The 14,993-nt window shown below is 38.3% G+C and overlaps 1 protein-coding gene across 2 annotated transcripts in view; it reads right to left on the bottom strand.

The window, feature by feature from the left end:
* The window catches only part of LONP2 (lon peptidase 2, peroxisomal), a 119,043-nt gene that overhangs the window by 51,691 nt on the left and 52,359 nt on the right, over window positions 1–14,993 (bottom strand). For both annotated transcript variants that reach the window (XM_004057621.5, XM_031002551.3), the window contains exons 10-11: window positions 11,460–11,586; window positions 7,943–8,076 (exon numbers count right to left, since the gene is read on the bottom strand). In XM_004057621.5, the coding sequence (XP_004057669.3) occupies window positions 7,943–8,076; window positions 11,460–11,586 (261 nt within the window). The remainder of the gene's footprint in view (window positions 1–7,942; window positions 8,077–11,459; window positions 11,587–14,993) is intronic.

Raw genomic sequence — 14,993 nt, 5'->3', positions numbered from 1 at the left:
ATAATTGAGAAAACCTTCCCTAGTCTAGCAAAGGATCTAGACATCCAGATATAAGACACTCAACAAACTCCAGCCAAACACATTGTGAGAAGGATCTCACCATGGCATCTAGTCATCAGGCTGTCTAAGGTCAATGTGAAAGAAAAATCCCTAAATACAATAAAAGTGTCTAGTCACTTATACAGGAAACTTCATCACACTAACAGTGGACTTCTCAGCAGAAACTTCAGAAGCCAGAAGAGATGGGGATTCTGTTTTCAAAGTGCTTAAAGAAAATGGTCAAACTCGAATTTTGTATCCTGCTAGTGTAAGCTTCACAAATGAAGGAGAAATAAAGTGTTTCCCAGACAAGCAAATGAGGGAATTCATCACCACTTGATTGGTCCTATGAGAAATGCTTAAAGAGGTTCTAAACATGGGAACAAAAGGTTGATACTCTATCATAAAAACACATGAAACTCACAAGTTTTATGAAACAATTATACAAATAAGGAAAAGAAAGAAATAAAAGGGCAACATGACAGAACTCCAGAAGACCACATAGCGGGAACAAAAAACAAAGAATCTACAAAGCTGGCTGGTTGCAGTGGTTCACACCTGTAATCCCAGCACTTTGGGAGGCCAAGGCGGGAGGATCACCTGAGGTCAGGAGTTCGAGACCAGCCTGGCCAATGTGACAAAATCCCATCTGTACTAAAAATACAAAAATTAGCCAGGCATGGTGGCATGCACCTGTAATTCCAGCTACTTGGGAGGCTGAAGCACGGGAATCGCTTGAACTCGGGAGGTGGAGGTTGTAGTGAGCCAAGATCGTGCCATTGCACTCCAGCCTGGGTGACAGAGCAAGACTCAAGACTCTTGCTTAAAAGAAAAAAAAAAAATCTACAAAGCAACTAGATAGCAATTAACATTATGACTGGAACAAAACCTCATGCATCAGTATTAACCTTGAATGCACCACTTCAAAGATATAAATTGATGCAAGGGATTAAAAAACAACAACTACATGCGGCTTTCAAGAAATTTGCCTTACTGTTAAAGACACACAGACTGAAGGTAAAGGGGTGGAAAAATGTTCCATGCAAAAGGAAACCAAAAGCAAGCAGGAGTAACTATACTTATATTAGATAAAACAGACTTTAAAGCAACAATAGTTTTGTTTTTTAAAAAAAGGCCAGTATATAATGACATAGGGATCAATTCAACAAGAAGATATAACAATCCTAAGTATATATTCCCAAAACTGGAGTACCAGATTAATAAAACAAATACTACTAGGCCTAAGAAAAGAGACAGATAGCAATACAATAATAATGTGGGACTTCAACATTGAGACAGACAAAGTCAACAAAGAAACACTGAACTTAAAACCAAATGGACCTAACAGACATTTACAGAACATTCTACCCAACAACCACAAAAGATACATTTTTCTCATTAGCACACGGGACATTCTCCAAGACAGACCAAACGTCAGGCCACAAAACAAGTCTCAATAAATTTAAAAAAAAAATCAAAATCATATCAAGTATCTTCACACAATGGAATAAAACTAAAAATCAATCTGAAGAGAAACTCTCAAAAATATACAAACACATGTAAATTAAACAACATGCTCCTGGACAACCTTTGGGTCAACGACAAAATTAAGAGGGAAATTAAATTTTTTGAGGCTGGGCATGATAGCTCATGCTTGTGTCTATTCTTCCACACTCTATGTTCATATGTCCACATTATTTGGCTTCCACTTATAAATGAGAATATTCAGTATTTGAATTTCTGAGTTATTGTCACAGCCTTCAGTTTCATCCATATTGCTGCAAAAGGCATGATTCCATTCTTTTTATACCAGATAAAACAGACTTTTTATATCAGATAAAAAGAACATATGTGTGCAGGTATCTTTTTGACATAATGAATTCTTTTCCTCTGGGTATATACCCAGTAGTGGGATTGCTGGATCAAATGATGGTTCTATTTTTTGTTCTTTGAGAACTCTCCATACGTTTTCCATAGAGGTGGTACTAATTTACATTTCTCCCAGCACTATATAAGCACTCCCTTTTCTCCACATCCTCACCAACATCTGTTACTTTTGACTTTCTAAAAATAGCCGTTTTGACTGGTATAAGATGGTATCTCATAGATTTTTCATTTCTCTGATGATTAGTGATATTGAGCATTTTTTCAAATGCTTCCTGGCCACTTGTATGTCTTCTTTTGAAAAATGTCTTTCATCTCCTTTGCCTACTTTTTAATGGGGTTATTTGGGGTTTTTTTGTTGTTGTTGAGTTGCTTGAGTTCCTTGTAGATTCTGGGTATTGGTCTTTTGCATATGTATTTTGCAAATATTTTTGCTTATTCTGCAAGCTGTCTGTTTACTCTGCTGTTTCTTTTGCTGTACAAAAAGCTTTTTAGTTTAATTAAGTCTCATCTGTCTACTTTTGGTTTTGTTGCTTTTGCTTCTGAGGTCTTAGTCATGAATTCTTGTCTAGGGCAACGTCTAGAAGAATTTTTTCTAGATTTTCTTCTAGTATGTTTTAGTTTTGGATTTTACATTTAAGTCTTTAATCTATCTTGAGTTGACTTGTTTTTTTTTTTTTTTGAGACAGAGTCTCGCTGCGATACCCCTACGCTGGAGTGCAATGGCGCGATCTCAGCTCACTGCACCATCCGCCTCCTGGGTTCAAGTGATTCTCCTGTCTCAGCCTCCCGAGTAGCTGGGACTATAGGCATGCGCCAGCACGCCCGGCTAATTTTTGTATTTTTAGTAGAGACGGGGTTTCACCATTTTGGCCAGGTTGGTCTCAGACTCCTGACCTCAAGTGATCCACCCACCTCAGCCTCCCAAAGTGCTGGGATTACAGGTGTGAGCCACCTAGCCTAACCTCGAGTTGATTTTTATATAAAATAAGAGAGAGAGTGGTTCAGTTTCATTCTTTCTGCAGATGGCCATCCGATTTTCTCAGCACTATTTACTGAATAGGTTGTCCTTTCCCAGTGTACGTTTTTGTCTACTTTGCCAAAGATCAGTTAGCTGTAGATTTGTGGCTTTATTTCTAGTTTCTGCATTCTGTTCCATTGATCTATGTGTCTATTTTTATACCACTAACATGCTGTTTTGGTTACTATAGCTTTGTTTCCCAATGTTGGAGGAGGGACCTACTGGGAGATGTTTGGGTCACAGGGGCAGATCCCTGATAAATGGCTTGGTGCCTTCCCCATGGTAATGAGTTCACATGACAGCTGGTTGTTAAAAGGTTCCTGGCTCTTTCCTTGCTCCCTCTCTCACCATGTGACATGCCTGCTCTCCCACTGTCCTCCATCATGATTATAAGCTACCTAAGGCCTCACCTTATAAGCTAGCACTGTGCCTGTTATAGAGCATGGAGAACTCTGACCCAAACAAATCTCTTTTCTTTATAAATTACCCAGTCTCAAGTATTCCTTTGTAGCACAGCAAAATGGAATAACACAACATTTACATATTTCACAAATAACTGTTAAATTTGTATTAATTTTGTCTTTTTCTTCTAACCAATTTTTCAGGTGACTTCTATGAAAATAATCAGAAACTAGTATCTACCCAGGTTATTTCTGTTTGATGTAACTTCCTCAAATACTATGTTCTTCAAAAATAAAGTAATTGAGAATGCAGTGTATTATGAGAAACTTTATAAGGACTGATTATAATATAAATCCTTCTTTGCTTAGGATAATTTTTGAGGAAAAATCTTGCTAGATATAAATTGAATATATATGATACATGGGTACTTAAACAAATAAACATTTACCCTGTTTAGAAACACCGAAGTGTGCAAAATTAAATACATGGGACATTTGTGTCTTTCTTGGCAAAAGGCAGGCAAAAAGCAAAATAAAACTGTAGTCATGTAATCCAGCTAATCTCTCAACCCAACAAATACCCTAGAAAGGAAAACGGCAATTCAGAAAATACTAACAACATGCAGAAAAACAGAGGCAGCATTCTTTTAAAGAAACAATTCTCATACTTTATAGGTAAGTGACTGAAACCATAAATGTTCCTCCGCTAACACAGATCGATCAATTCTAAATCTCACCTGCTTTTTAAACTCCCTGCTATTATTTAGTCTCTTTAACTGCCAGTTAAGGCCCCACAAATACAAAGACAACTGTTCACAGATCAGTGCTTCTGGGCCTATTCCAGAAAGTTTGTTTGATACACTGGAGGTTTCTGCCTGTTTTGAAGCTTGTGGCCTAAAATTACTTTTCTTCCTGGCAGTAACTCCAAGTTCAGCCTTCTTATTATTTTTTCTGTCTCTCGTGCTTGAATTAGGAAAGCCTCATTTTTAACATTAAAAATAACTCCCACACTGTATTACTTGAAGTTTCTAAAACAACTGTCTTATTTTATGCTCTTAATTTTAATTAATTCATTTCTTAATGAGAAAATTTTCATTACTAAGCTCCATTTGAACTTGGTGCTATGAAAACCTAACATAGACTCTTTTGTAGAGATTATTCTTTTGGTTTGGTTGAGGTCATAAACACCAATTCAGGACACCTAATAATCATTCTACTAAGGTCTAGAGAATGGCTGTTGTTTACTCAAGGGTATCTCATAATATTAGAGCCAACTTAGAGTCCATACCTATGCCTCTAGTAAAGACTACACCCAAAATCATCTCTAAGAGACAAGTATTTATTCTAATTATTCATCTAGATGCTCTTGGTAATATCTTAACTAAGCAAATCTGCTTAACTATATTATCATTTAGGAGATGTCCTGTGATCACTTTTAAAAACCACACAAATAAATGTTACCATGAAAAACTGTAGTTTTCACACAGTTCACAAACTGAACAATTCCTTGAGTATTTGTGGATTATTTTAAAATAGCTAGTATAATTAAAGATATTATTAGAAGTATGCTACATGGATGTATATATAAACATTAAGCAATGTATAACTATACAAAAGTTTCCTTTGACATTGAATTCCTCTGAATATATTTATTAGAAGTTCTAAAATACATCATCTAAATCTTAAACACAATTTTCAAAATGTGTTACCTAATAAACTCATTTATTTCATCCTCTACCTTCTGTTATATCAGACAAGAACAAAAAGACATAGGCTCTGTTGCTTGAGATCACAGCACAAAGGAAGTGTTGTTAAGAATAAAAAGGGGAAATTCAGGAGCATCTAGATCTAGGTCTTAACTTTTATAGACTTCAGTTCTCCACTGTCACTGTCATCTACACAAGTGATTTCCACCCTTGATAGGTACTCCCTCACCTAGGACATTTTTTTTAAATTCAAATTTCTATAAATGGTAGTCTGAGCATGCGTTTTTACTTCCTGTCTGAATCGTATTAAAATGACAATTAAGAAATAAAAAATATATAAACCCACAAGAACCAAAATAATGACAAAGAGCACAACAGCTGACAAGAGATGCTGACAAAATTTTGGAAAACAAAAAGTACACGGACAAAAAGTAACCAACATTTAACAAGCTAGAGAAAGCAGAAACCTCAATGTTTGTGGGGCTAGAGGTAGAGAACAAGTTGATGTGGGTCCTAAAAGTCTACAAAAGCTAAAGAATTCAAGGTAGCCCTGAAAGCATGGGTGAAGAGTGGGACAAAAGGCAAAAGTTTTCTAGATTCTCCCAAGGCAGAGTAAAAATAAAAAATAAAAATAAAGCCAGGCGCAGTGGCTCATACCTGTAATCCCAGCACTTTGGCAGGCTAAGGTGGGCAGATCACCTGAGGTTAGCAGTTGAAGACCAGCCTGGCCAACATGGTGAAACCCTGTCTCTACTAAAAATACAAAAATTAGCTGGGCGTGGTGGCATCCGTCTACAGTACCAGCTACCGCGGAGGCTGAGGCAGGAGAATCACTTGAACCTCGGAGACAGAGGTTGCAGTGAGCCAAGATTGTGCCACCGCAGTCCAGCCTGGACGACAGAGAGAGACTCCATCTCAAAAAGTAAAATAAAATAAAAATAATAAAAATAAAGCACAAGTTTTAAAGTCTGGATAAAATACGATTAGAACTCACTACCTCTACTCCTACTCCACATAATGAAGGCACTGCCTCCCTCCAATCCAACAGAAGATAGGAGCTTCGCTCTCTGGAGAAAATGAACCAGTGAGGTTCCAGGCATGGGGAGGCAGGGGTGAAGCACTGTACTGGCCACAGAAGGATTCTGTGAAAGCTGACTCTGATGCTACTGCTGTAAAATGCACTGTGTTCAGCGACTGATGGAAAAACAAGAAAGACATTTGGCTGTGTCTGTTCAACTGGGCCCACCATAAATTATGGTTCTTTAATCACAGTCATCCAACTCCTTTCTGGAAACAGCTATGGAAATGATAGAAAAATCTAATAAATCTCTTTACTATGAAAGAAATTGTCAATTCCCTACAACTCATGTTTGTTAAAGCAAGTTTTGGCAAACTGCATAACAGCATGATATGATGAACTGAGACCCCTTACCGTTTTGGGGCAAGAAATTAAAACATTTTATTTTATTTACTTATTTATTTTTTTGAGATGGAGTCTCGCTCCATTGCCCAGATGGAGTGCAGTGGGCATGACCTTTGCTCACTGTAGCCTCTGACTTTTGGGCTCAAGCGATTCTCCTGCCTCAACCTCCAGAGTAGCAGGGACTACAGGCGCCCAACACCACGCCTGGCTAATTTTTGTATTTTTAGTAGAGACGGGGTTTCACCATGTTGGCTAGGCTGGTCTCAAACTCCTGACCTCAAGTGATCTGCCTGCCTCAACCTTCCAAAGTGCTGGGATCAAAGGCATGAGCCACTGTGCCTGGCCAGTTAAAACATTTAAAGTAGATACCAAAGGAAAGTCCACATTTGATTAATTCCAGTAATAGAACACCTTCACAGTAATTTTTTAAAGAATAATTTAAATTACATTTAGTTGTTTATCTATAAAAGAAAATGTGTGAAAAATTATTACACATGGAGCTATTCCAGAGTACAAAGGTCTGCGTCTGCCCTTGCAGTACCTGAACAGCATGGATTTTCTTACGTTGTAAGAACTTTTTATGTTAATAAATTATTTAAAGACTTAACTGTCTGGGTCAGAAAGAAATAAGATAACACCAGAACCCATACATAACGTACACCATCATTATACATCTGGAGAAAGCTACTGTGATGGTTAATAGTGAGTTTCAACTTTGGATTGAAGGATGCAAAGTATTGTTCCAGTGTGTCTGTGAGGATGTAGTCAAAGGAGATTAACATTTGAGTCAGCGGACTAGGAGAGGCAGACCCACCCTCAATCTGAGTGGGCACCATCTAATCAGCTTCCAGCATGGCTAGAATAAAGCAGAGAAAAGAAGCTGGAAGGATCAGACTTGCTGAATCTTCTGGCCTTCAGCTTTCTCCCGTGCTGGATGCTTCTTGCCCTCAAATATTGGACTTGAAGTTCTTCAACTTTTGGACTCTTGAACGTACGCCAGTGGTTTGCTGGGGGCTCTTGGGGCTTCGGCCACAGACTGAAAGCTGTACTGTCGGCTTCCCTACTTTTGAGGTTTTGGAACTTGGACTGGCTTCCTTGCTCCTCAGCCTGCAGATGGCCTACTGTGGGACTTCACCATGTGATTGTGTGAGTTAATACTCCTTAAACTCTTCTTCATATACACATCTATCCTATTAGTCTTGTCCCTCTAGTGAACCCTAATACAGTTCCTATATCCTCAAAGCATTCATATTATTATTCCAGTTAAAACTGTGATATTTGTAAAAGACAATCCTCTTGATGAAATATGTTGAAACATTAAGGTATTACTTACTGGATGCATTTAACAGTGGAGTCATGTGTGCCACTGCTCCAAGGACTACCCAACACCTTCCCCTCCATACCCAACCTTCTTCTGTCACTCACTCCTAGCCACCAGGCCTGAGAATGCCAGAACAAGGTCACCAACCTTCTCTCTCAGTCACATCAGAACGGTCCAACTTGGCTTCCTTATGCTGTCCTTCTGCCACCTTCACGGCCACAGCTCGGCAAATGGCCCCAAGTTTTCTATCCAGAGAACGAACCCCTGCCTCTCTGGTATACCTGTCATCAAACAAAAATATTTTATTTTTGACTATATACCACTTAAAAAAATAGAGAGAGGTAATGTGATTAACATTTTTGGTAAAGAAACAGTATACATTTAAAAGTTCATTACCCTTTCTTGAGTACTAACTTTTCCACACTTAAAACTCCTCATTATTGTTATTTCTTCAATACTTTGATCTATTTTCAGCTACAACAATTTCCTTTATACAGATTATCTTGAATTATAACCCTACACTTAAAAATGAACCCTAGTTCTAGTTCAATTTACATTGCCAAAGTAAACTTGGCAGCATATAAAAAACCATTTACTCCTCGGTAATTTGTTGAAGAGTTTTCTTAAACAAAATTTGTCAATTTAGGAAAATTCTAGATAAATTTATTGTATTTGAAATACTGCTGAAAGAATAAGAGAAATTGTGCTCTTTGTGGAACTAAAACAAAAACAAATCTGAGACAGAAATCTGGTTTTCACTAGGCACTTTGCTAACCACCTTTCTTCAGTGTATTTTCATTGTGAAGATTTCTAAAGGAAGAAGGTATGCTAAGTGATGACAGCACTGACTTTGTGAAAAAGACGCTATGTGTGGTTAAGCAGAGCTGCTTTAAACACATGCACATTAGAATCAAACTCCGTTAAGTCATTCCACAGACCATTATATAGTGAAACCACTTTTGGCCACTCAGCTTTGGATGGACCTGGATGGACCTGAATGGACAGGATCAGGTGGAGAATGCAGTTTTATCTGAAGAATTGGATTTGACAAAGCCATACATTTGATTAAGTCAGACATACACTGTAGACTTTAGGAAAGCAGATTTTAAAAGTTCTGAGAAAAGACAGATAAAAAGCTCTTAGCTAAACACTCTAATACTCATTTCAGTCAAAGGTATAGAAGGATATAAAGCCTATATTATGCAACTACGTATAATTTCAATAAGGGAGAAAACAGGGAGGCATCTTAACAACTTCTACATTTGGGCTTTAAAAAATTCAGCTTTATAAATACAAAATGGGATATGCCAAGCTTAGCGAAATTCACTGAAAAAGGGAAGAGAATAATCTTTAAAAAGCTAAGAATCTAGAGATACAGTCATAAAATAATATAGTCAGAATAAGAAAAGCATGGGCTTCCTATACCATGAACTGTTTAGACTCTATCTGAAACACTGTGTTCAATTCTGGGTGTTTAATTTTAAAAGACACATTGATATACAGGATTCTTTCAGAAGAAGACTAATCAGGAGGGTGAGAAGTCTTGAAACTACATCAAGAGGAACGGTACAGAGGAGAGGAATGGTTAGCTTGAAGAAGAGAACACTTAGTGTGCAGCACCTGATAGTATTTTATTTTAATGCCAGAAGGGCTGTACAAGGAGGAATTACACTTAGATTCCAGGTGCTCCTATAAGGCAGAAGAAGAAAATTATAGAAAAGTGAATAGAAAGAATATCTTTGTAACAATTATCACTTGAGCTCAGGAGTTCCAGGCCAACCTGGCCAAGATGGTGAGAACCCCATCTCTATTTTTTTTTTTTTGAGACGGAGTCTCGCTCTGTTGCCCAGGCTGGAGTGCAGTGGCACGATCTCAACTCACTGCAACCTCCACCTCCCTGGTTCAAGCAATTCCCCTGCCTCAGCCTCCCGAGTAGCTGGGATTACAGGCACACACCACCACGCCCGGCATGCACCTGTGGTCCCAGCTACTTGGGAGCTGAGATGGCAAGATGGCTTGAGCCTAGGAGGCAGAGGCTGCAGTGAACCAAGATCATGCCACTGCACTCCAGCCTGAGTAACAGCATGAAAACCTGTCTTAAAAAATAAATGAATAAATAAAAAGAATATCTTTGTTACAGTTAGAATTACCCATGAAGAGGTAGTTATTAGCTAGAATTAAGCATACTGGGACTGGAAGTATTCAAGCAGGTGAGTTATACTTGGAGATAAGAAAGACTAGAACATTAGGGTCTATGACTGTGACATATCACAAAAGATGAAAAACTCAAATATTGATACTCTATGTCCTAAGTTTGGTAACTCACTAAATATCCAAAAACGTGCCTGGAATAGTACATACTTGTGCTGTTTTTAAAAACAATATCAAAACTAACAAAACTGCTCAGATATTTCCTTATGTCCACAGCTTTTAAGATCTGATATTTTGAGTTAACAAGTATACATAAAAAAGAAATAGTTCTATAGGTAACAACTGGGAAATATAAATAATGATCACTCTTCAGAATCATTATTATTCAGATAAACTCTGGATTTTTCTCCATCCCTCATATTTTACAGAAGGGGAAGCTATCAAAAATGTTAAATGACTTATTGAAAGTTACCCAAAGGCATCATGGGTGTTATCTGGAATAATGATATTGTTGGAAGACTCAGACATATAAGTCACTTAATTTATTTCTCCTGGCATTATCTACACCATAAATCACAAGACAAATTAAGAAAAGGAACCCCCAGGTAAGACTTAGTCTTACTGCTTTGTATATAAATCTAAATAGATCCATAAGAAGGCATAGATCAAAAGACAGTCTGGCCAAACTCTAAGTCAAAGTTCAAAATAGAGAGATACTTCACATCTCTTAAAAACAGTAGTTACTAGAAAAGGGCCGCATGAGAGCTTGGCAGCCTGACATGACTTGCTGGATGATGCAATGGATCTGTAATACTGAGCTAGGAAAACTGTAAGAGGCTGTGGTGGATATAAATTCTCAACAGAGTATATTTTCCATTCAAACAGGGAATCTGTAAATTAGACTAAGCAATACTCTATTCAGATAATTTACACACTGCTTGCTACAGGCTTAAGCATTTGGTAGTAAACTTGGGAAGGCACCTTCTCTATTGTTCCAGTGTTAATTCTGAAGATCAAAATTCTAAGGATTTTAAAAATCTCTCAGCCAAAGAGAAGAAAAGAAAACTGAGTAACTTAAATCAGATTATCTGAAAGTAGCATATCACCTCTTAAGAGAATTCAACAACTTTCAAGATCCTGGGCATAAAAAGTGTCTCTATATTTGCCATGTATTTGGTTTTTAAATGATCAAATTAACCCCTTATATTGCTATTGTGGCAAAGCATAAATTTCAGCTTTAGCTATAACAATATTCCAAATGGTTTCTCTGTAAACTTCTGCCTAGTGTAGAGAACAGTGTAAATCAATAGTTATGATAACACTTGCTGGAAGTTGTTGAAGAAAGAGAAATGGATGCTATGGGATGCCAATAAACTAATCTCCTTTTCAGGAGACTGTGGCTTATCTCAAAAGATGAAAAACTCAAATATTGATACTCTATGTCCTGTTTGGTAACTCAGTAAATACTCAAAACTTGCCTGGAGTTAATGAAGCCTCAGGATGGCTAACTAACCTGGTGATGATGTCAAGAGTGGTGACCTGGGGTATCTGAATCTGCTGTGGAGTCAGCCCATGTTGTTCCAGCTGCTTGGGGATCAAGTGCCTATGGGCAATCTCTATCTTCTCCTCCTGTGTATACCCTGGAAAAGAAGAGATCTTGTTTCGTAATTATTTACATGGCTCCCATAACGCCATGCTTTTTTTTTTTTTTTTTTTTTTTTTTTAAGAGACAGAGTCTTGCTCTGTCGCCCAGGCTGCAGTGCAGTGGCGTGATCTCGGCTCACTACAACCTCCACCTCTCAGGTTCAAGCGATTCTCCTGCCTCACCCTCCCGGGTAGCTGGGATTACAGGCATGCACAACCATGCTGGCTGATTTTTGTATTTTCAGTAGAGACAGGGCTTTGCCATGTTGGCCAGGCTGGTCTCAAACTCCTGGCCTCAAGTGATCCACCAGCCTCAGCCTCCCAAAGTGCTGAGATTACACGCATGAGTCACTGCTCCCAGCCAGTGCCATGCTTTTTTAATGAATCAAATGTAGATTAAATGGATCTTAGATTTAGAACAAATTTAAGTATTATTTCAAATGAGACTATAATTACAATAAAGAAATTTATTCTGGCCAGGCACGTTAGCTCACACCTGTAATCCTAGCACTTTGGGAGGCTGAGGCGGGCGGATCACTTGAACTTAGGAGTTTGAGACCAGCCTGGGCAACATGGCGAAACCCTGTCTCTATTAAAAATACAAAAAAATTAGCTGAGCATGGTTGTGCATGTCTGTAGTCCTGGTTACTCTGGAGGCTGAGGCACGAGAATTGCTTCAGCTGGGGAGGTGGAGGTTGCAATGAGTTGAGATTGCACCACTGCACTCCAGCCTGGGCAACAGAGACTGCCTCCAAAAAAAAAAAGAAAAACAAATTTGATCTAAGTCAATAATTGTTAAAATTTCCAACGTTTTCACAAACAAAACAAGCATTTACTAAGCACAGTGCTTCAAAGTCTTCTGATTAAATGATATATTTCCCAAAGAGGAAAACACCTCAAATCTTAGAGACAATTATCTCTTTATCCTCAAATCCTCTGAAATTTCAAATAGAAGAATAAATGCATCTTTTTAGCCTAATTTGATCTATACTTGAAACACACACACACACACACACCCCTCAATTAAATAAGCAGTGGGTTCCAAGGCAAGGGCTCTTAAGATACTGTTTCCAGAACTATAACTATAAAATAAATTGTAGCAGCAAAAGAAAACCTAAGATGTCCATATAAAAGGTTTTTTCCTCCACATGATGGTATATATATACATATGTGTGTGTGTGTGTGTGTGTATGTATTTATATATGTGTGCATATGTATTTATGTATGTATATATGTATTTTATATATATATAGTATATTTAGAAGACATAATGTTCTTATTTAATAGCCTGAATAAATATAGACTTCCTTTGTCTCTAAATCCCGTAAGACAAAATTCCAACTAATGTCCCTTTCCATTTAACAAGCAAAAATTAAAAATATGAATTGATAAGGCACCTTTTGAATGGAAAGAGGTTAGTAAACACCAGGAAAGCTAGAAGATAGGACAGCTAAATCTGCTAAAGGAAGGTGGCATCATATGCTCCCCTCTGCAGCAGCTGTCCTAATTCTTTCACTTTACTTTAGTGTATCTAATGGATTTTCTGCCATAACTTGGAGTTTTCAGGGAATTCATTACTTATTTACTTTAGACTTTAAGTACACACAATTAACTTTTTACTCTACCATATTTTAAAACTAAATACAGGAACCTGCCATGCTCACAGATAATTAAGAAATCCAGTCATATTGGGAGGCCAAGGTGGGTGGATCATGAAGTCAAGACATCGAGATCTTCCTGGCCAACATGGTGAAACCCCATCTCTACTAAAAATACAAAAATTAGCTGGGCGTGGTGGTGCACGCCTGTAGTCCCAGCTACTTGGGAGGCTGAGGCAAGAGAATTGTTTGAACCTGGGATATAGAGGTTGCAGTGAGCTGAGATCGCGCCACTGCACTCCAGTCTGGTGACAGAGTGAGACTCCATCTCAAAAAAAAAAAAAACAGAAATCCAATTATAATTCACTTAGTAGTAAAAATATATTTCAGATTAATATGAAAAATACATTTAGATTACATTTAGAATCTAAAGACATTTAGGGCCGAGTGTGGCGGTTCACGCCTGTAATCCCAGCACTTTGGAGGCTGAGGCGGGTGAATTACCTAAGGTCAGGAGTTCAAGACCAGCCTGGCCAATATGGCGAAACCCTGTCCCTACTAAAAATGCAAAAATTAGCCAGGTGTGATGGTGCACACCTGTAGTCCCAGCTACTCAGGAAGCTGAGGCACAAGAATCGCTTGAACCAGGAGGCAGAGGTTGCAGTGAGCCAAGATTGTGCCACTGCATTCCAGCCTGGGTGACAGAGTGAGACTCCATCTCAAAAAAAGAAAAAATAAGTAAAAGACATTTAGGCTGGACATGGTGGCTCACGTCTGTAATCCTTATACTTTTGGAGGCCAAGGCAGGCAGATCACTTGAGGCCAGGAGTTCGAGGCCAGACTGGCCAACATGGTCTCTACTAAAAATACAAAAATTACCTGGGCGTGGTCACGAGTGCCTGTAATCTCAGCTACTTGGGAGGCTGACACACGAGACTCACCTGAACTTCAGAGGCGGAGGCTGCAGTGAGCTGAGATCGTGCCACTGCACTCCAGCCTGGGCAACAAGCTAGACTCTGTCTCTAAATAATTAAATAAATAAAGACATTTAGATTCTACTCTACATTAAAAAAAAACTCAGTGATATTTGATCTCTTCCAGGGAAAAACAATTCTGAGCAATTAAAATAAGGTGAAAATGCTATAATTTATCTAGTGTTAGTAACTGAAGGAATACATTTTGCACACTCCAGTGACAGGGAAGACATTTTAAAAATTTAACTATTTGATAGATTCAAGAGGAATTTAAAAGCAGCATGCATTTTAATATAAAAGTGAGGCCAGATTTTATGAGAAAGTTCAGTTACTCTTTTTTTTTTTTTTTTTTGAGATGGAGTTTCACTGTCACCCAGGCTGGAGTGCAGTGGCGTGAGGCTCACTGCAACCTCCCCCTCCCAGGTTCAAGGGATTCTCCCACCTCAGCCTCCCGAGTAGGTGGGACTACAGGCGCCCGCCACCATGCCAGGCTAATTTTTGTATTTTTATTGAGATAGTGCTTCACCACGTTGGCCAGGCTGGTCTCGAATTCCTGACCTCAAGTGATCCACCTGCCTCAGCCTCCCAAAGTGCTGGGATGACAGGTGTGAGCCACCACACACAGCCTGCCATTTTAGAAATTATACTAAAGAAGAATGTCTTATTTGTCATAAAATTATCATTCTTTCATGCTAAATTAAATCTGAAATTGTTGTTGTCAACATTTGCTGTTTTGCTCTTCCAGACTTTGAAGCTACATAGAAACTCATTTATATACATTCCTCAGAACTTCTGAAGATTGTATGTTGGCAAATAAACTTCTTTTAGTCA

Source organism: Gorilla gorilla, chromosome 18 (genome assembly GCF_029281585.2).
Source record: "Gorilla gorilla gorilla isolate KB3781 chromosome 18, NHGRI_mGorGor1-v2.1_pri, whole genome shotgun sequence".
Lineage (NCBI taxonomy): Eukaryota > Metazoa > Chordata > Mammalia > Primates > Hominidae > Gorilla > Gorilla gorilla.
This window is presented reverse-complemented; position numbering and strand designations above follow the sequence as displayed.